Source organism: Diuraphis noxia, unplaced genomic scaffold (assembly GCF_037042655.1).
Source record: "Diuraphis noxia isolate RWA-SAM2 unplaced genomic scaffold, SU_Dnox_SAM2 contig0001, whole genome shotgun sequence".
Taxonomy (NCBI): Eukaryota; Metazoa; Arthropoda; class Insecta; order Hemiptera; family Aphididae; genus Diuraphis; species Diuraphis noxia.
In genome coordinates this window covers 17,774,918-17,798,936 of record NW_028301711.1, presented here as the reverse complement: position 1 = coordinate 17,798,936, position 24,019 = coordinate 17,774,918, and the positions used below count along the sequence as shown (strand labels likewise).

The window sequence follows — 24,019 nt, the reverse complement described above, 5'->3', positions numbered from 1 at the left end:
CGTGGTGCGCATGCGCAATATGTTATCGTCCGCATAACGTAGATATTAGCTGATAACATGTTGATTATCGATTGTCGATATTAGTAATTTAAGCGGCAAACTAAATTTTTGAATAAATACATTATTATGGTATGGTATTAAAAACTTACCAATTCTTGCCCAAATAGGCTTTGAGCTATCTTTTTGATGCTATTTTATTTAAGATGACTTATAATAGAACACATTTCACCTAACACGCTTATGACATAGGAATTTAGAGTATTTAGACATGTTCTATTTCCAACATATTGATTGAAGCAAGATTATAAAAACGTTATAAGTGGGAATTTCTGAATATTCACTAATGAATATGATACGCTAAAATCTGATCTATATTACTAATATTATTATATTAGTTAGTGTATAACTTCTTTTTAATTCGCGAGTTATTTCTTTTTTCAAACGGATTTTCCTTGTGATATTTGTAGTAAAACCTTTACTACGAAATACTTACTAGAGAGACATGAAAAAAATGTCCACAAATTAGAAAATATTATTCTCGAAAAATCACATTTTTCAAAATTTAATAGTTGCATTAATTTTAATTTTAAAAAGAAAACTCTAATGATTGATCATTTAAATTCTGATCATGGCACGTCGATCAATAAGTTTTTTCACTAAAATAATATTTGTTTAAGTCATTTTTTTATTCATATTTCGAAATAATAATCATTTCGTACATTAAAAATAATTAATGGATTTTAGATTTCGAGTTGAGCGATGAATGTATCTTTTTTTTTTTAATTCACTAAAAATGCTTAGATTTTATTTAGCATCTTTTATGATAGGAAAGTGAATGTAGTTGGTACTTTTGGGTGGTCAAAAGCAAAACAGTCTCCGCTCAGAATCGTTTTTTGTATAGGTATAATGATATCATATCATTGAATTCGAGTTAAATAGACCTTGATAATAATTAATTATATTTATAGAATTTTATAACTGGAAAATGATGCACGAATTGGAAGAAAAACATAAATATGTAAATCAATAATAGGTATAACATCACAGACTCTTATCAGTTACTAATTGGTGCGTATGCAATACCGCAATATTGCACAATATGCATGCGCACCATGAGCGGTGCATTCCTGTATTTAAACGCTCCTCTCTTGATTAAGATTATCAGCTATAATTTTTTATCAAGGGGTCCAACTCTTATCATAGGGCCCTAACTGTATCATATAGGTACCAACGGTAATAAGGAAATTAATAATTAAATCATTGCCTAAGAATTATAAATTATAACATATAGGTACACAATTTATGTATATATAATTAAATATTGATATCTTTTAAAAACTATTTATTTTAATCATATAATGTATCTTTTTAGGTATTAGTAAACCCCTTTTTATAAAGTGAAATTTGATTATCTGGCATTCCGGTTCGTTTGAGTTTAGATATAGCTCACTCAGGGGAGCCATTTGGAAGGGGGCAGGGTATACTTTGACTCCACTATTTCTTTATGAGCTAATTAGCCTTGATTACAATTTAGACGTGGTTCATTAGTTTTTTCATAAACACTCATCCACTTAAAAATTCAAAAGAGTAAAATCTTATCTTGATATTCAATGGATGACGAACCATTAAGCTATTTTTATCATAATTCATAGCAGTAGAAAAGAAGATACTAACAAAACAAGTTTAGATGAAGCAGTAGATAGATTTTCTGAACTAAAGAGTAGAAGGTATAAGCTAGAGTAGCATAATTCATTTTAAAAACTAATGTATATCATATGGAATATTTTTTATATTTTTATTATTATTTATTATAAAATGCTAATAAATAAATATAATATTCTTTTATTTGAAATAAATTTCATTGGTTGCATTAGTAAAATTGGAATAGTATAGGTTACTATACCAAAAGTTAAACAAATCATTAATGAATAATTTGAATTAGCATTTAAATATATCCTTCAAAAGTTAGTATTTACTATTATGAAGAAAAAAAGGCCTGACAAAAAAAAATTTACCTTCTTAAATTTTAGCACCCCTATTAAAAAACTGAAATGACACCACTGATCTTACTTTAAATCAGTTATGTTTCAGGAAAGTATGCCATGTAAAAATAATAATGATAAGTTAATAGGTACCTGGTACCATTATCTATGATTAGTATTTATAGTTATATATAGTTAATTTAACTATATATATAGTTCATACCTGGTACCTAATTGAGTTGTCTTGTGAAATTTTAAAGACATACATTATACTATTTTAGTATTAAAATATATTATGAAAAAAATGGTGGGAAATAAATTTTACAAAATTAAACTTGTAGGTACCTAATTACTAATTTTTACATACATAAAGAAAATAGTAATATTTAAAATAAAGAAGTTAAATTTAAATTACTATAAAAACTTTTTTAGATACCGAGCGATGATTTTCCAATAATGTATGTTTAATTTTCAATTAATTTGTATACCATGAATTCAAAATGTCAATAAAATTATTTTAATAGTAGTTAGCTATTATATATAGTAAAATATAGCCACGTATCTCTTGGAACTATGACATTCAAAGATTCAAATAAAATTGCTGTTGATGAATGAACATAAGGACTAAATTAATACAATTTTAAATTTAAGATTTTACTGAGCTAATACACCGATAGTTGATACAGAACGGCCTGCAGTTTGATTTTAAATAGTTTTCCTTACAATATTTCCAAAGGTATGTATCAACTTGAATTGCTAAATTTTAGTAAATGCGTCATGTGTGTAAACACTTATTTTATGTAATGAGAATAGAATGTAGATTATAAATTGGTTTGTACTGTTTGTAGTGTTTGTACCTACTGACTAGATAATATTATAATCTAACGTCCTAACCTTTAGTGTCAAACAAAAATCTTTTTTTATTCTTTAGTACTCGTTGTATTAGGTGAACTTAATATTATCTAACTCATTATTATTTGAAAACATGATTTATTGATTTGCGATAAATATTCTCTATTTTATTAAATTAATACAATTTAGTTGCCTATTAAATTTAATAAAAATCAATTATATTTATTTAAAAAATAAAACCATATTATAATTGGAGTCAGTAAATGCGTCCTCCAAAAAAGAACATAGCCGATAATAGGTAGTCATAATATTGCAGGTATTTACAACATTATGTAAAATACTGCTTGGGATATTATTCCGATTTCCAGTAATCTGTAAAATTCAAAGATAAGTATTAATTTTTGATTGATTGTTGTAGATATGTTCACCGATGTTATATTACTAGCAGCACTACAGCAGTAATGTGCATTTGATCAAAATTTTAACGTGCACATGTTAGATTCTGAACGAAGTTTTACGTTGATATACAATTTAGTATTTTTTTTCAATCTAATAAAAACGAAAGTCATGAAAAGCAAAAGGAATAAAATGTCTAAAGTGGTTAATGGTTTCAAAATTTGTTTTCACTAATTGTTAAAAATGATATTCAACATTTGTGTCACACAGTTAGAACCTGTGTATAGGTGTATTATGAATTTATATGATATTAATATTTATGTAGATAGTTTTAAAGACCACAATCATGGAATATGTACAAATATCGAAACAACAACTAAGTCGACTGAAACTTGATAACAATTTAAAAATAAAAAACCGTTAAAAATAGTTATGTTCACAAGGCCATCTTAAATTATTCATTTGTAATTAAGAAATTGTTAAGCCAATGTTAAATCATTAACTACTAGGTACTCAAGAGTCATGACATAAAATTGTTTAAAAGAAATTTATACAATGCTCGAGTGTATCTATCCTACAACAATTACTAGCCAGTCTGTTGGAATTACATGCAATTTTTGGCAAAATGGAATTTAATAAAATAAATAAAAATGAACATTTTTATTAGCTAATAGATAGTAGTTACTAAACAAATATACTCGTAATTGCTAAGTTTCTCTAAATTAAACAATTCGAAAGTGGTATGCAATTCGCAAACTTCGGAGAAGTTTATATAAGTAACGATGTGGGATGAATAGAAATCCATTTTGAAACATTTTTAAATAATGCGATTGAACAATTTATTTTATACGTTTGTATAAAGTATATTTTCCAAATGAAATTGTTGTTATATTGTATCCCTTGGCTGAGTCAAATTACAGTAAATTAGTATGTTGTAAGTTAATGTACCCAATGTTGCAATTTTTTTCATTCAGATCATTTTATTTTAATATCCTACATGACAAAATTCAGAAGAGGCCTTCATTTAAAACTTATAATATACCGCAATCACACAAATAATATTTTCCGTTAAATCAAAACTATATATATTATGATAAAGCTATATAATATTAAAACGAGCTGGCAAATAAATATAGACATAGCTAGTACATATATTTTACGATAAATATCAGAGGATACACATCGCAAATAATACATAATTTATTTTGTACGGCTTGTTGTTGTCTACGGTGTTTTTTTCTGTCGTCAATGGCTATAGCCACTATTGCCAGTCGGTAAACATAATGGTAAGTTTCCGACATCGAAATACATCTATATGACTACCCCTGTCCCCTACTCTTCAAGTTTAAATATAATCTTAATACAATAGGTACAATATGTTGGAACATGTATACCTACTGGCGAGGTTATAATATATGGGGTAACCATCTGAAAAAAGGGCGTACAGACAAAGAAATATATATATATATACCTATTGAGAATACAAACCCGATTTCTGAGAAAAATGTGGTCTTTGAAATGCGTGTAGGATACTCGAAAACGAAAAAATCCTTCCTAAAACGTATTTCGATTTATTGTATACATTGTGCACTATACAACATAAAAACCACATGGGTAAGATCATGATTTATAACTTTATAAGCCAAGGCGGGAACAAAGACCCATTTATTTTAGAGCCCGTAACATTTGAAATACCGACAATTTAACCTTGAAGTACCTGTATGAGTTGGCTATAACACTAATCAAAAAATATACGCTGTTATAACGTTGGCCAAACAATAATCAGTAATGTTTAAGTGATTAGTATTGTTCAGTGTTCTGAATACTATCAGGAATGTTAAAATCCGATTCAAAATATTATAATATTATGACTTATACATTATGTCGTATTAAGTGATTATGGCTCGCACATATTTTTATCACCTCACATCATAATATAGACATTTATGAGATAAAATGAATACAAGTAAAAAAAAAAAAACATTTTAAACAAGCACAACAGTGAAATATCATATTATGCTCATGCCTCATAGGTAAATCTCATAATTTTATTTTATTATTGTAGTAGTAATACGGTAGTTCTGCCGTGCATACATAATGTAATAGACGATATCATTGACTAAATGACTATCATGTATACTATATTATTATCGGTGTTAGTCAATTACGCCGGATTTGGGACACTACCTGTGTAGTATAAAAAAGTCAATTGCGCCGCTATAAAAAAGGGCTGCATACTATAGTTGCGGTCATGACGATTTTTGAGACAAACAGATATAACAGTTGCGGTCACGCCAATTTAGGTACCTAATATCTTAATTGCGGTCATAGCTTTATTATACTCCAATTCCAGGCGAAATTGATATTATACGATAGGGGAGACCGGGGTACAGTGAGACATTTTTTTTTCTTTTCCTTATATCATTGAAATTAATAATTTTTATGATTTTGTGTATATATGATTTATTTTAACAATTGTGTTAAGCATTTAAATGATGTAATAACATAACTCATAACTTAAATATATTTTAAGATATTATCAAAATAGTTAATTTTAAATTGCTGTCTCACTGTACCCCGACCCAGTACACAGTGAGACACCAATTATATAGTACACAGTGAGACACACACAAAACTATATTAAAATATGGTATTATATAAGAATTCCCGGAACATTTCTACTTTACCGGGCACCCTTTATTTTTGCAATTTTTTTGGTGGACTTAGTCATTTTTTGGCTGAAAAAAACGTTAGTGTAATCAGAATTTGGCGCACGAAGTTAGTTTCGTAGTTATAACTAATTGAAGTTTTAACATAATATGATAGCCCTTAAATACCTAAAATGCCATAAGGGCTAACAGTGTTCGTTGATGGCGCAATGGAAACATCGCATTCTTATTAGCATGATACCGAGGGATCGATACCCGTTCGGCCCAAAATTTTTTTGGCACTTTTTTAAAAAAAAAAACTAAGATCTTACAATTTTAATGATATTTATTATTAACATATTTTCTTTTTTTAAAACGGAGCTAACAGTTAAATAACAAAATAATCAAGTATAGTGGCTCCCTTCGCAAAACTCGAGGTCTGGAGGACCTCGAGTTAGATGGGGGCTCGGCCCCCAAACCCCCCGGGGCTAAAATAGCTAACCTAACCGGTGAAGGGGTTGGCGACCCCTACGGGGTCGCGGGGGGAGTGCATCTCTGCCCTTCGGGCAGACGGGTAACCTAACTTAACAGCCCTTATCCCTTAACTTAACCTAACCAGTCACCAGATTCAACAGACTGTTAAAGTAACATTTAAATATTATTATACAGTGGCTACCTCCGCATGACATTAAACTTTAATGTATACAGTAGACTATTTAACCAAAGTTATCAAACTTTAATGGGCTATAACTTCCAAACTAATGATCTGCGCCAATTTTCGTTTGCACCATCGTTTTCACCGTTAAAAAATACATATAATAAAAAAAAAAAAATCTTAAATTTAGGGTGCCCGGTAAAGTAGAAATATACCAAAAAAACTTAGTACATGGACATCCTACATAATTATATATAAGTAAGTATAAAATTATTTATACAAACTGAAACAACATAATAATGAAAACTGGTTATTAAATAACATAGGAATAATACAAATTTAAACATTTTAAAACTTAAAGATTGTTGTAACAAAATAAAACAACCCTTTTATTGGTTCATAAAAAGTATCTGTTTGGTTAATTTTTGTCTGTCACTAACTTCATTCACAATTTCAGTGGAAAACATTTTTCCAAACGAATGGAGCCTTATACTTAAATATTGCTTGACTAATAGTGAAATTAATATCATTTTGTGGGGTCTATCAAGCAATGATCCATTGCATGATAAATTTGCAAAAACATTCTTATCTAAACAAAACTTTTTGTTACAATAATAGATTACCTTAAGGTCTAAATTTTGAATATTTAAGTGCTTCAAATTGTCAGTTAAAATTAAAAAATACATTTCTGCTTCATTTATAATTTTAAATGCACATTTAGAAGCAAATATAAGACCTCCATTATTTCTTAAATTAGTAAATTGCTTATGTTTTTCTGTACAGCTGTAGTTATGTTCAACAAATGGTTCAATAAGCGATTCAATGCATGAAGTACATTCTAACAATTTCGCAATTTTTTTCACTGCATATCCACAAATGTAATACAAGATATTTTCTTTGCAATCTTTATAGTTAGATTTAATATTATTCAGTAATTTTGATCGGTTTATAATGTCTTTATTTATGTTTTCATTGTCATAACTGGGATCATAACTATCGGTTAAAGTATATTTTTTTTTTTTGAAGGCCATGTAAATGAAAATATTGACAGAGTAATGTCTTCATCAAATGTATTACAGTTGCTATTATTAGAGCATTTAATAGCATTTTTCAATAATATCTGCTTCATTGCTGTCTTAAATTGCATTACATTTGGATTGTTATTTGCTCCAAATCGTTGACGAAAACGACCAAAAAGTATTTCTATATGATCTTGAGAGAAACTGTATGTAAGAATATATTTAAAATTTAGGTTTTCTGTAAATATAATTTTTGACACTTCAAACATTGATTTCACTGCTGCTGTAAATCCTATAATAAATGTTTTTTTGTTTGTCATGTAGAGCAATTGATTTTTATATTTTAAAGTTGATAAGTAATTTATTAGTGGGATGATTTTGTCTTGTAAAATTCCTATATTTGATCTAAAAATAGGTGTTTTGTAACCTTTGGAAAAGGGATTTCTTGAATTTAAAAAGTCAAATATTTGGTCGATTACTCTACAGTACTGAATTGTAGCTTCACTGTTTTTAAATTGTTGAAAGTTGTTATCTAATAAAAACTGTAGAGCATTGGCTGTCGATGAACTTAATAATTGAGCAGCAATTTTAACCATCATTTTATTTTTTTTCCATCCAATGTGTACACCTGTTAACTTGTTTGCAAACTTTAAACCCATCTCGGTTTGCAATTGATGCAAGTTTTCAAAATAATTCCACTTTATTAAACCACTAGGTGACTCAAGTACCAATGTGTTCCCTAATGTGTTCCGAGCTAATTTTAGCATGTGACAAGCGTCAGGTATAATGAAAACTTGTGAATTATCTACAGGGTGCTTAATCCATGGCTTACAATTCTCAACGTTGTTACTTAATTCGCAACCTAATATTTTAAATGTTGTGAAATTGGTAACTGCTCCATCAAATGTTACCCCCCATACGCGCAAACCAGAGTTATGAGCTAAAGTAAGTACAGCTTTGACTAACTGAGCTTGACACATAGCATTGATTTTATTCTGGAAAACATAACCCACCGGTATTTTCCATTTTCCTGTTAGACCGACAAGCATAAACACTAATGCTTCAGTAGCAGCGGTTTCTGACCCTTCAATATTAAGCTGTCCCCCAAAATTACAATAACCTATAAACTTATGTGCTTTTTTATCCCAGATTACTTGTTTTTTTATGGACATTGCATCCAAAACTAAATTGCAATCTCTATTATCAAGTTTTAAGGTTTTCAAAGCTTCAAAAACTTCAATGAAAAATCTGGGCTCCCCATTAACTGTTGAAGTCCAATTTCTTAAGGCAGTTTCATTAGAGAGTTTGAATATTGATCTATAAAGTATTACACAATAACAGTTAAAAAATAATCAAAAGAAAATGTATAATTGGTGTTGGAAATTTGTAATTACAAACATGTTTTGATAATATAAATAATGTTATTCATAAAATATAATTATTATTGTACATTGTAAATCATACATTGTCAAAGTTAAGTATATTATTATTTTAATTAACAAACAATATATTTAAACATTGGCTATAATTTCACGAAAGCAATTATTATTCTATTAATATCTAAAACAAAATAAAATGTTTAAGTATTGGAATAGTTTTAAAGTATTCTAATACTTCATTCAGAATACTATTTTTATGATGTATTCAAATACATATTCGGAATACTATTTTTCATAAATATTCAAGTACTTATTCCAAATACTTTTAAGAGGATGCCATACCCGCATGTGTTGTCTCCGTCTTACCAATGTACAATATACCAAATTTGCGTACATGAGAATCCATTTTATGTTATTAGATTTAGTTTTACAGTCAATTTACCTATTACCAAACTTAAGGCTAAGAACATTATCTAGAGCATCTCATAGGGTTTTGTTGAAATTTTGAAGCGAGTTGTGATCATTTTAAAGTTGTAATATTTTACATAGTTGTAACTCACTTTAAAATAAAAATTTCAACAAAACCCTAAGAGATGCTCTAGATAATGTTCTTAGCCTTAAGTTTGGTAATAGGTAAATTGACTGTAAAACTAAATCTAATAACATAAAATGGATTCTCATGTACGCAAATTTGGTATATTGTACATTGGTAAGACGGAGACACACATGCGGGTCAGGGGTCCTCTTAAAAAGTATTTTACCCAAGACTGTTTCTCACTTAGATATCAGTAGATACTAACCGACAAAATTTATATGCCTTAGGCGAATAGTAAATGAAGTGTAAGAGCAAATTTTTTTATGTCATCGCTATATCTACATCCGGTAGGCTTTCTTTTTTTATTAGTCAATTCATTTTTCAAAATTTCGAGTTGAATGCCTTCAAATTCATTTTCTATAAGATCACATGGATCATTTTCGATCAATCCTTTTTTTTTTAATTCTTCCAATACATCGTTAAGTGTTTTTATTTTAGTTTTTAGTCTTCTTACTTTTTGTTGCAGGATTTTAATTTTGCTCTTAATTAATGTTTTACGAGGTGTAGCTGGACTTTTGTTATAGGTCTTCCTCTTTTTGGCAGCGTGTATGATGACCGAGAAGGGCTAATATTATTTTCAACTTCAATTAAGCCATAAGTAAGTTTTCTTTTCGGTCGTTTACAGGGTGCGACTTCAGACTTTTCCACTATATAAGCATCTTCATGCTGAACATCTGTAGAATTTTCTATAGCATGTGTGGAGGTGGGATTTTCATTTGATGCAATTCCTATGTCATCATGTAGTACATTAATATTTTCTGTTGTTCTTTTAGCAATAAAAATTGTAGGAACAGCATCCTTTTTTAATAAAATATGATTTCGACCTCCCACAACAGTTTTAAAATCATTTTTAGTGAAATGGTCACTACAGACACGACTATGTTGTGTTTGTACACCATACTTTAATTTTATAGATTTTAGCCATAATTCCTTTAGGTCATCGTCTTTTGGAAATCTATTTAAAACAATACGTTAAATAAATTATACGAAACATAATGTATGGGTAATTTTAACCTTGTGATTTTAAATAATTACTTACGAAAAGAAATGAATACCGCTTCCAGTTACTTTTTTATTGGGACAGTTTCCAACAAAACATCTATGCACCATATTGAATTAATAAAGGAAATAATTAAAATAAAATAAATTGAAATAGGTATTACGATTTCCAAATTTATAATAGGTACAGTAGGTATTAGTGGGTATTACAATTTACACTTTACAGTAATACGAATACGTTTGTCGTTTATACGTTATTACAATTTTATCAACTAGAAACTATGTAAACAATGGGCCATTTGATAAGAAAAGTCGGCCATTTTCCCAACTTCAATATTTGATATTGCTGCAATAGGAAGTCGGCTATCTAGTGTTATTATATATCTGTGATTGGAGCTCATCCATTCCTAGATTAAAATGTTTATAACATCATAAAAATCAATTCATTTTATTATCATACTAACGTATATTTAATTTGGCGCGAATTATGAATCTTGTCTCACTGTTCCCCATGTCTCACTGTACCCCGGTCTCCCCTAAACATATTTTTCGATATAATGTACACAGCGTTTATAAATAAAATAGATTAAATTGTATACTCCGATCATAGTTTCAAATATTCGAATAATTTAATCATAAGTACCAACATTTTTAACCATACCTACACAATAAATAAAAGTGTGTAGACAGTCTTAAGTATGTTATATTTTCGATATAAATGGGAAGGAAAATGTTGATTGATACATTTTTCTAAATTAAATAAATAAACGAAATATTAATTTCATATTTAATTATTATATAAACTATATTATATTATATTATTTAGTACACTTAATAATTATTATTTGAGTGACCGCAACTAGTATGTAACCTTTTTGAGGGGTGACCGGCGACCGAAACTAGTACCTACGTAATTTTTGATAATGACCGCAACTAGTACACACCGTAAAATATGTATATTAAATAGGTATACATCAATTGCGCCGGAGTATTTGGCTATGACACAGACTGTCTTGGTTAGTTTTAATTTTTATAATAATTATATTATATTATAATATATTAGTTAAATATTAATTTATATTAATTATATTATTTTTATAATAATTTGTACAACAATAAACAAAAATATATACATTACACACAATTTAAACAATTTATAATCTAAAAGTTTTAAAACATTTGATATAAATATGCATCGTATTTCATCGTAAAAATGAACGCTCCGCATTGACTTATCTGGCAACATCAGCTTCATCATAATGTAAGGCAATTAAAAATATGTCGAACAAATGGTAAAATATCATATTTCATTACACGCTTAAAAACCATAGTTGCAAAACCTATTTGTAATTTCCTTATTTACCAAATATACAACAATGCTAATCTTTTAGTTTTGTAATCAATAGAAATAATAGGTATTACACATGTTTAAATAATGATGTATTTAAGAATCGATCAACGCAATTGACGTACACAATTTATAACATTGAAGTATCGTTCGGCGCAATTGATATACCTTTTTCCTATCCCATAATTTTTCTTTCTTTACCTTGTGATTTACGGCGCAATTTATATATGCTCATTATTATAGAATATATAAACTCAATTCAGTGCCGGCTCAAGGATTCGCGGGGCCTGGTGCAAAATAATTTTTATATATGAAAATGAAATGGTGATTTTCCTAGACACTTGTACGAAATACAAAAAATTATTAAAATAAATAAGTCTCCCAGATTGCATACATTTGTTACACTTACTTGACTTACTGGATTACCTATTAGCATTATTATTTACAAGTTATTAGTTTTCAAACCAAACGTACTTCGATGTTTATAACTTTATAAGTATAGTGCGTTACGTATGTACGTCTAATACGTTTAGATCATACAAGTTGAAATTCATGTAGGTTTTTCTCAAATATTTTAATTACTATAATAAATTCAATTATATGTTAAATAAATATTAATAAAATCCTTTCTAATACATACAAAATTATTAAACAATGTAAAAACATGAATTAATAATTTTTATTATTTAATAATTATTAATTAATTAACATAATTTTTTACAATATCACTGGTTCATTTTAAAACAATTGTAATGTAATAATACCCCTAATAATACAATAACTAAATGAATTTTTTTTTTCTAGCTTTTTGAAGTGCAAACTGGTCGATAAGTTGGTCGTAATCTAATGTTTCTGCTAATTCATTTTCGATTGAGAGTGTTGCTAACCCAGAAAGTCTGTCTTGAGAAATGGTACTACTAGTTTTTAATAATTTTCAATTTCGAAAAAGCCCTTTCTGCACCTGCAGATGCCACAGGGATAGTCAATAGGATTCTAAGTGCAATGTTTATATTAGGAAATGAACCACAAGATGTTTTAAGAATCCTTAGAGCTTGAATGGCAGTAGTATTTTCATTTACCATAGTGCGAAAAATGATCAACTCACTACATAAATCAGTTGCATCAATATCTGAGGATTCACCATCTGTGAGTGTTATTTGTAAATCTTGACAATGTTTAAATAACTCTTCTTCTCCCATACTTTTCAACTTTCCAATTCTATATAAAAATCCAAATTGTTCATTGTATTGAGTTATTTGTTCAAATCTTTTTTTTATTGATGCTAGAGTTTGGCCAACTAACACTAAAAAGTACTTCACTCTAAAATTTTCTTCCTCGTTGGTCAAAGAGTCATCCATACTTTCATAATCAAACATTTTGGCCTTTTTTCTTATTCTATTTTTTTTAAACTTTATTTCGATTCCCATTGGTGATATAATTTCTTCTGCTTTAACTTTAGCTAATCCATATCCATTTTCTCTATAGTTTTCCAAAAAAATAATTAAACTATTTAGTAAGCTCATTGAAACATCTAAATCAACTGTTACTGACTGTAGACTCATACTAACAATATTTATTTCAGATAAAATATCATACCATATTATCAAACTTAAAATAAATTCATAAGTACATATTTCTTTGGCTAAAGAATGTGATTCACTTTTTATTTTTAAATCATTTGTTGTATCCGAAATCTCCTCCAAAGCTTCTATAACTTCGTTTAATTGTAATCGAATAGCTTTCACAGCGTTTACACGACTGTTCCATCGGGTTTCTGTCCATTTATTTTTATAGAAAGCTTATTACAATGTTTCTTTAAAATCTCCCATCTGTTTATTGATGCTGAAAATAAAACATAAATCCTTTCAATCATTCCAAAAAATAATTGAGCCATAGAAGAACTTCCTCCAGCATCCTTGAGACAGAGGTTAAGACTATGTGCTGAACACGGGACAAAAAATGCTCGTGGATTTTGTTTTAAAATATGAGCCTTTACACCTTTATATAAACCTGCCATATTTGCCCCATTATCGTAAGCCTGTCCTCGAATGTTATGTATGTTGAGACCATACTCTTTCAATTTGTCAATCAAAATATTTGATAAATCCATTCCAGTAGTTGAGCTAACATTTACAAAGTCCATGAAATATTCTTTTATTTCAGAACAGCTAGATTCATTTTCAAAATCGATCTGTACAATTCTTATTATAATAGAAAGTTGTTCACAGTGGTTAATATCTGGTGTGGTGTCCATAATAACAGAAAAATATGTAGCATTTGTTTCAACTTTATTATTTTAATTTTTACCTCCTGTGCCATCATGGAAATCAACGAGTTTTGAATATTATGTCCAAGGTAATGAACATGCGTTTCGTTGTCTTTAATACGACGTACATGTTCAGAGATGACCGGATCAAATTTCGCCAACATTTCTATAATGCCTAAAAATTTACCATTATTTTTCTCATATAAAACATCTGAACATCCTCGGAAAGCATCATTATTTTTAGCTAAATACTGTATTGCGGCAAGAACTCTTAGTAAAACATTCCGCCAATGAGCTTTTTCTTTTTCGATTATTTTCATATGGTCATTATCAATTGTATGACATTTATTGACTCTTGTTTTAAGTTCATACCAAGCTTTTAGTGACTGTAAGTGATTTGAAGAATTTTCATGTTTATTCAGAATTCTTGATAAATGTCTCCAATCGTTTATACCCGCTGTACTAAGTCCATTTGTATGTGATGGAAACAGTTTACAATAAAAGCAATAAACACAGTTTTTCTTTTTAGAATAAATTAGCCAATATCTATTTACAACTTCACCATTTGATAATCTGCGAGTATAGTAATAATCGGAAAACTTTCTCTGCTCGGAGTCTATTGGATAATTAAAATTTTCCACTTTACAGGGGCCGTTTTTTACTATATCGATACGTACAACATGAGTAAGATGGATTGGCCAATTTCCTGGGTCTGTTAAATCAGTAAAGTTATAACTACTGGAGATTCAAAAGTAGAATTACTTAAATGTTGAACAGCTGCGGATGGTTCGTTATGAGAAATTGTAGATAATTCATTTTCTAAAGATTTAGTCACGTTATTCTGAAGGATGTGATCAGTTTCAGGTATAAGAGGGGATGTTTGTTCATAAATACTTGTTGAACAATCAGAAATTATATTGACGTATTCATTATTAGTTTTAGTTAAAACAGATGCAACATTTTCTTGAGATGTAGTTGGCCTTGGCTTAAGATATTTATCGAAAGATCCCGTTTGTTTTTTTATAAAATCGTCTCTCTGCTGTTGACGTGCTCTTTTATTACTTCCTGACTCGTATTTTCTAAATCTATCTCTATCTCTACTTGTTATGATTTGTATTTTTATGAATTATGATGTTTAAAAGACTTTTTATCCTACACGTTACACAGCCCTAAAATGTTATAAAATAGAAATTAGATAAGACTATATTTACTTATAATTAGTGCCAAATTGTAAATGCAAATATAGAATTGTATTTTTTTTTAAATATTATTTAGAAACCATAAATTTAGCACGCTCCTAATATATTTAATTGTTTGTTGCATATATTTTGATCATTTTTCATGCATCAGTCCTGAACTCTAGTTATTATACCGACAAATATAGATTTATTCTCAATGAATACCATGTAGGTATATAAGGAATAATATATGTTAGTCATATTATGTAGATATGTTTTTTAGAATTTAAATAAAAACTGCACTAAGAAGACTGAATGTAATAAATAAAATGGGAGTCTATGTAAGTAACGTAATTGTACACAGTTCCATCAAATAATTATTTTTTATTACAAATGATTTACCATTTACACCAAGTTTACTAAACTTGACAAAACCATTTCGTCATAGCAATAATAATAAATATGAATATTAATTCAGAATATAATACACACAACAAATGCGTATGTAGAATTATCTAATATAATGTATTTATAAAAATAATTAATAATTTACATAATAATATAATTTAAATTATTAAATTAAAAGTCTAATAATACAAAATAGGTACTTACCTACGTAATAATCGTTCACATATGGAAACTATACGTCTATACGTCTTATTGTCGCGGGTGCTCGTGTTAAAATAAAATAACAATAATAGTATCAAGTGACTAAATTAGTATCGTCCGTATGCTATGTAAAATACGATGTATAAAAAGTATAAAGAAAATCAAAAATAACAAATAACAACACGACTGCGGTAATAATAATCTTCGCCGTCGGCGCGGCGAGCCGAAGACGACGACAACCAAAAATAGAAATAATTATAAATTATATACTAATAACAGTGGCGTGCTCACGGGGGGGGGGGGGGGATCAGGGTGTCATATCCCCCCCCCCCTTTTGGATTTTTTTGCAATGATTTATTGTTTACATGAAAAAAATTTAGGTTTAAAATTCAAGATTTCGCTTGTAGATTAGATGGCGTTCCTGTATTCTTATCAATACGATATATTATCTTCAAAAATATTCCACCAATATGTTTGGTCTAAAAATAAACCTGTTATTTCAATTTTTCCCGGAATGTTTTTCAGGGGGGTAATGTAAATTAAAATATAAATTCAGCGGAAGGGGGTGTGGAAGGCGAAGCCCCATGGGTCTGTGACAAATCAAAATGAATATCCCCTCCCATTCAAAAAAGCTGTGCACGCCACTGACTAATAATATTTGATATGTCGGAGAAAGTAATAATAAATAATAACAATAATATTCGTTATTAACTATAAGTTATACAACAACAGATTATTAATACATTTAAAAACTTTAAAATATTATTCCTCAAAAGTAAAATTATTTTTTGTTTTTGGTTGTGTAATTTTGGTAAAGTAAAACGCGGGGCCTGGTGCCTAGGCACACCTCGCCCCCCCCCCCCCTTGAGCCAGCCCTGACTCAATTATACCTATATTGTAACCATAAAAATTGTGATTTATTAATTTAAATGACTGGTTTTTTTTTTTTTTACATTTACTTGAATGTTATATTTTATAATTTAGTGTATACATACATTTTAAGATTTTTTAGTAGTACGTATATTATTATTATATAAATTATTTATAATACGAATTCATAGCATTTTTGATTCTGAGCGGAGTGATAAATATAACATTAATTTTAAAAGAGTGAGTTATTACTTTGGGAACCACTTAACTGCAGTAGGAGAAAAGGAACAACGAAATCTGTACTAAATGCAAGTTATTTACGTTTACCTGACTTGGTATTCAGTTTGTGTGCACTTCTATCCAATAAGTCTTGTACGACGTACAAGGTAACACCAGTGTCCTTGAATTTCTTTCAACAGTACAATAGCATATTATGGGTGGGTGTTTGTATGTGTGCGTATGCGCGAGCGAAGAAATTCTTCGGCATATTATGTTGTATTGTGTATTTGTGTTAAACCGAAAACTGGGCGAAAACAATACTTATATCTTTATATAATATTATGTTGGTACTAAACTGGTAACCATTATCCTTAGAATAATGTTATAACAACGTCATTGAATAGGAAAAACCACTTATTCGTCTAATAATTGGATTTTAGTGGACTAAACGACCTAACGAATTTTTGTCAATATTTGAAATTTAAATGCTAATAAAAATTTAATTTGCATTTCCGGTGGACATTTTTTTTGTGATAAAGATTGAAAAACTTGTAAGGAATCTTTTATTAAATTTTTAAATCTTAGTTTAAAAAAGAAATTTTTTTTATTAATTTCTAGCTTAAAATAATTTGTGAATTTTTATGATTTTTACGTATTTTGTCAAAATTCAAACTTTGAATGCTTATAAAAAAAAATTGTAACTATGAATTTCATTTATTTTTCAACTGCTATTGTAATAATATGTTAATAGCAATTTTATTAACATTCGGTGAAAATTTCATGTATCAATGGTCATTCGTTTTAAAGTTACATCAAAAATTAAAATCGATTTTGTCGAAAACTGATTGTACGTAAAATTTCCTGTTCTTCCGTTAATTTTTAGTTTGTTCATCCCGATTATTTAGAAAAATATTAAGAATTTTTTACTTTTGATCTCCCAAAGTATCAACTAGATTCACTTTCTGATCGAACGAGGTACTGAAGTCAAAAATCGAAGCACTTTTACTGCCCCAAAACGAGATGACATACACAAAAAAAAACACACACACACACACACATCATGGTAAAATCAATACAAATAAAACGAAAAATCTCACTGACGTGTTCACTGGTGAAGAATGACTGGGTTCTGGCAATCTGGCCTCTGGGTAAAGATATATATTATAATTTATAATGTATTAGTTATTATTAGTGTATATGTATGTTACGGGCGGTTACGGCTAAAGTGCACATTATCCATAGTAGTTGGATAAAGTAAACACTTAAAATGTAAAATCATTGTTTCGTACATTAACCGACTATTTTGTACAATAGCCATTGATGGATGGATGAAGTAACTGGTTAGACAAAATCTGGTACTATTTTACAAGTTAAACGGCACTAAGCCACTACCTAATTAATGAAAAATATGACTTAAAAAATAACTTATGGTGGTGTATTTATGTTGTGAAAACCGTAAAAAGATAAAATGGCATTTTAACTTACTGTAATAATAATAAAGAATAGTAATAACTAACAATAGGTACACCATAACACTATCTCTCACTACCTACCTACTTATCTAGAAATCATTTATCTTAATCGTTTGATATTTATTTCCCAATAATAATTATCATTATAATATAGGGCATGGGGGAAACACGTATGAGATTATAGGGGTTTTAAGGCCCTATAAACCACCCACGACTCAAGGGGAGCAGTTGAGTGGTGACCGGCAAGCTTGCCCGCGTGTTGACCCGGAGGCCAAGTCGGTAGAACTTGCAGGTTTTAGTACACGCATCAACAAATGAATGTTGAAGATTTATCTAAAGGAGGAAACAAGCAAAAAAAAATTTATAATATTAATAAAATATAGGTTTTTGGGTAATCACGCGGTTGTATTTTACATCGGCACAACGTGCAATAAATAAAATGTTTTTTTATTTATTGTTTGCGCATGGCAATTACAAAATAAATATAATATACTAATATAGTTTGGTACATGGCAAGTGCATAAGAAATATAATCAAATGAATATAGTTGGGCAGATGGCAATTACAAAATAAATATAATAAAAAATAAATATAGTGTTGGGCACATATTAAGTGCATGAGAAATACAATAAAAATGAATATTAACGCTACGGCTCCGACGAGCAGTTACCGAGCATATATATGAAATTATATGTCGGTATGACATACCAATAACATATTATTTGTAATATAGTAAACGACCCACGGCTCCGCAGGACGATTACCGGGGCATCTTTTAGGAAAATCGGAATGTAAAAAAAGAAACGATAGTGATACATAATCAAAATGAAAAAGGGAGAAAGGAGAACCTAACCTAACCTTGGGGGGAAATAATACTTGACGACGACTGTTTGTACTGAGCGATGATGTTGGAAGTGACTCGCCCTCCACGGGCCTATGACGTCACCTCAGCCCATCATGGTGGTATTCCACCGATGGTGAGAACAAATAGTAACAATCGCAAGTCCGGGAGACGTTTCACGAGAGTCGATGGCGTTGAGAGAAGAAGAACGAAAAATAGATCTGTCGTCGATGGTGGTTAAAAACAGACAACCCGGCCGTAGACGTCAATGGCTGGTCGTAGGCCGTTGCGGTGTCTTAATATTCTTGCAGGGTAGAAGGGTGATCAGTGTCGTCGCGTCGGGAACTTTCATGCAATGTATATGGTGGGGAACGGGTTGCCATGTCCGTATGCGCAAGCGGCCGCGACCGCGACGATCGACAGCGACGGCGGGGCGCCAGCTACGACATCGACGCGATGGTCACTGCATGTGGAAGAGGTTGGGAGACTAGTATTACATAACAGTGTTTTTGTCATTATAATATTTAATGAGCGCATGCATAATAATACAGATTATGGTTAGGTTAGGTTAGGGGGCATATCCGTTTTCGACCAAAAACGTACCCTTCCCTTTTCGGCCGATTCACTTTTCGACCAAATTTAAAAAAGATTGATTCCCTTTTCGACCAAAATCAAAATTTTTTGTAAAATTATGGCAGTTATATAATTATGTAATAGTGACAAATTATTAAAAGTATAAGTTGGTACTGAATAGTACCAAGAAATTTCAATTCGATTTGAAAAACCTTTAAAATTTAAATAAATGAAATAATAGGGATAATTTTTTGTGTGTGTGTAAAATTAATATCATTTTGTAAATAATTTTGTCGCGAATTGTATTTTTACGAATATTGTTATTTTACAACATTTTAAGCAACTTATAAAAACTATATTATATAGCAGCAATTATTTTATTATTTTTACATATACGAGTATTATATAAATTTTTGGTTTGGCCGAAAAGGGAATCAGTCTTTTTTAAATTTTGTCGAAAATTGAATCGTCCGAAAAGGGAAGGGTACGATTTTGGTCGAATAGGGAATCGACCTTTTTTAAATTTGGTCGAAAAGGGAATCGATCTTTTTTAAATTTGGTCGAAAACGATCTCGCCCAGGTTAGGTTATTATGAATAATACTATAATGAAAGGACTTGGAAATATTATAAGATTATACTAATGATATTATGTAATATTCTTATAAAAGCGCCTCAAAATTCTGTGACGTTACACACAGAATAATATTTTACTTATTTATTATAAATTTAATAATTTACATTAGCCATAACAAGAAGGCTATAGTTACTTAAGCCGGGTTATGTACACATAATCCATTTCCTAATAGTTTCTATTCATGGCTAAAGTCCAAAATTGTATAATGTTACGACACATCGTTAATCTATTATCATCCGCGTCCCCGCGACCAAAGGTACACGACTGTACACACAGCTCCGCAGGCCCATGCGGTAATCGGTATTTTCTCTGTCTTTCCGTTCGATCGCCATTAATTATCCATATCTATCTTTTTCCTATCATTGTATAAATTAATTAGTCTGAACAATTGATATTGTATTAGTGATATCAGTTTTTTGGTTGTTTTTTGTATTTGTAGTATCATTCGTTGATTCGAACCATTGTAGAGGGTACAGACTTTAGGACTTCGTGTACATAACGGTATTTTACCCTCCTCCGTGCCAACCTATTCTCATCGCTAAGTACCTGAGCTTAGGATGTGTCTAGATCTTTCAATTAAGAAAACCCCATGCCATTGTACTCCCGCTAGGCAGATCCTATGAAGGATCCTTCGGTATACCGACACATTTAACGATTTTCATCGTAGTGTCGGGCCGAGCGCGTCTGATCCAGCTAACCAAAGTCAAACACTCCCCCCCCCCCCTTGACGAGATTTTAATCCGCGGAGTGTTTCTTTGGCCTTCCTACAATAGGCAAGGTCACCCGAGTAGGGCCTAACCTTATTCGGTATTTTTCCCTGGAGGAGTCTTCAAATGTTGCAAGTGACTCCTTCGGGTCAGATAGCATTGTCAGCTGCTACTTGAACCTGGGTCAGCCGTTTAAGACCACTTCCAGTTTATGCCTTTCCCTTCTCAGAAAGGTGCCCATGCCCCGCATCCGATTTGTGTGATCTGACCGGTCTAATGCCACTTGAGTGGCCCGTCTCTATTCAGATTTATGGACAGAGCCGTTATTATGAACTACAGGCGATAAAGCCCATAGTTGTGCCTCATTGTGGACGTGTTATGTCCGCAATGATATAACCCATCGGATTGTTCCCCACTTTATCTGTGCAAGACTTAGACCAATAACACTTCGAGCTGTTCTGAGACCGGTTTCATACCAGTCCCGCTACCGCCGTCCCCAGAGAGACAACAGACACGCAGCCACTGAACGCACACCGAAACCCCTCACCAGCCATGTCAAGATCGAGTGCTCGTGGCACATAAGGCATCCCACCTACGAGTTCGCACAACGAAGTCCAAGCCCAAGACCTAACTGAAGATGATTTCGATTTGCCGCAATGGCGTGTACAATTTATTATTGAATTTTTAATACAAACAAAATTGATAGACCCGAAACTCTTGCCCTGATCGCATCGATTCACCGATCTAAATCTCGAATGTGGAACTGCATTGCTTGTTACAGACTCCGCCCTCATAGCGTTCAAGCCTTTATGGGAATCCTCCCAAAATTTAGATTACTTACAGCGAATCAAACTGTTAATCATCACATGAGTTGACTATGTTGGTCCGATCTCTTTGAAATCGCCAACAACTCGCCGAACTACACCGTGCCACATTTGCCTGTTTGTCTGCATGACAATAAAGGCGCTACATCTGGAACTCACTTCAGACTTGTCAACCGCAACATTCCTGATGGCCTTCTGCCGATTCATTTTTCACCGAGGACCCATCGAACAAATCAACATTGATTGTGGCACTAACGTCGTGGGTGCAACGAATTGCACCGTCCTTTATCCCTTTGCACTCTTCTCCCATGCGTTCCTTGTTTGTTAGTTGCCGCCGCCGCGCGGATTCGTCATGGGCACATTAATTTGCCTATGCACTGTGATTCCCTGGGGCATGTTTAGTTGATTATAGCCTATAGGCCCGGAACTCTAGGGGCCCCCGAAATTTTTATCGTCGACCTGAATCAACTGATCATTCACTTAACCGCTTGGATTATTTAACAGATAATATGCACATTATCCGGATAATGTAGACATTAGCCAAGTTCGGACTTTAGCCGTAACATTTATTATATGTATGTTATACCTCAATGGCAGCGTATATCAGCTGTCTATGATGAATGAATCATCGACTTAGGCTTGCCGTAATGGCAAAAACAGTTAATTTATAATACACAATTATATTGTGCCGTAATGGTGAGAATAGATAATATACAATGAACAATTATATTCTGTTGTAATGGTGAAAATAAATAATATACAATGAAAAGATATTAGAAAAAGATTGTTTTAATAACGAACAACAATGTATACGCACTTTAATATGATTTAATACGAACCGTTTTTTGGTTATTTTGTCACGAAACAAAGCGTTCAATAACAGTCGATATTAATTATGGCGAATATGTATAGGAAGAAAAAGTGAAGAACGGGGAGAAAAGAATGGCCTATTGTACGCACCGGACGCTATCATCGAATAAGATGTGGTGACGGAAATGCTGACATCAGCGGCATAAACAATTGTAAAAAACTAATAATCAAAGTAATAAAAATGTTTTTCCTTGGCATTTATATGTTATCCTGAACAATTATCGTATTTCGATACAATTACTTTGATTAAACTATATGTTATAATGATTATGATAGATATTTAGTTTATTAAAATTATTTTAATAGCTATAATAATTATTAGTACATCGATATCCATTTATCCTTAACAAGATTATTATTTAAATTTAAGAAAACAAAATTAATCGCATTGATGACATTTTTGTGAACAAATAGCCATTACTATGTCATTACCATATTACCAAGCCATTAGTCATTGATAAGATGCTTGATAAAAAACCGTCCTGAAAAACAGAATGTGACAGTCAAAACCCAGTTCATTTAGTGTTCGACATTAAATCATAATATAGTTTGTTTTTTTTTGCTCTCTTCTGCATCAACATAAAGACAAAAATTTATGTTAACAACATTTTTAACGGTAAGAATAATTGATTTTATTCTCGAAAGGTAAGGTAAAATTTTGATTAGTTTTTCTTTCATTTTTTTTTTTTTTTTATTAAAAAAGAAAGCCTCGACGCTCGACCATTAGTGTTTTAATGTATTTCAATAATCTATACTAAATTTTGAATGCTTATAAAAAAAATTGTAACTATAAATTTCTTTTATTTTTCAACTGCTATGTTAATAATATTTTAAGAGCCTTGTATTAAATTTTCAAATCTTAAAATTACAAAGAAAAACTTTTATGAATTTCTATCTAAGATAATTTGAACATTGCCGTAATTTTTACGTATTTAGTCAAAATTTGAACTTTAAACGCTTATAAAAAAAATTGTGCCTATGTATTCTTATAATTATGTAATCACAAGAATAACTTATGAGGAACTTTGTATTAAATTTTCAAGTATTTTGATAGGGCCAAAAAAATTTTTTTTAAATAATTG

General features: G+C 30.5%; 2 protein-coding genes across 2 annotated transcripts; both read right to left on the bottom strand.

Annotated features, from left to right (window-relative positions):
• Positions 1-12,790: 12,790 nt before the first annotated feature.
• Positions 12,791-13,435, bottom strand: LOC149060074 (uncharacterized). Its single transcript, XM_089227663.1, has one exon. The coding sequence runs from the start codon at positions 13,433-13,435 to the stop codon at positions 12,791-12,793; it is 645 nt and encodes a 214-aa protein (XP_089083789.1).
• A 188-nt stretch (positions 13,436-13,623) lies between these two features.
• LOC107172013 (uncharacterized) lies at positions 13,624-22,274 on the bottom strand. The gene is made up of 4 exons (XM_089227654.1): positions 22,183-22,274; positions 14,902-15,239; positions 14,181-14,851; positions 13,624-14,064 (listed from the first exon to the last, which is right to left on the bottom strand). Exons 1-4 carry the CDS (start codon positions 22,272-22,274, stop codon positions 13,624-13,626), a joined length of 1,542 nt encoding a protein of 513 aa, XP_089083780.1.
• Between the last annotated feature and the right edge of the window lie 1,745 nt (positions 22,275-24,019).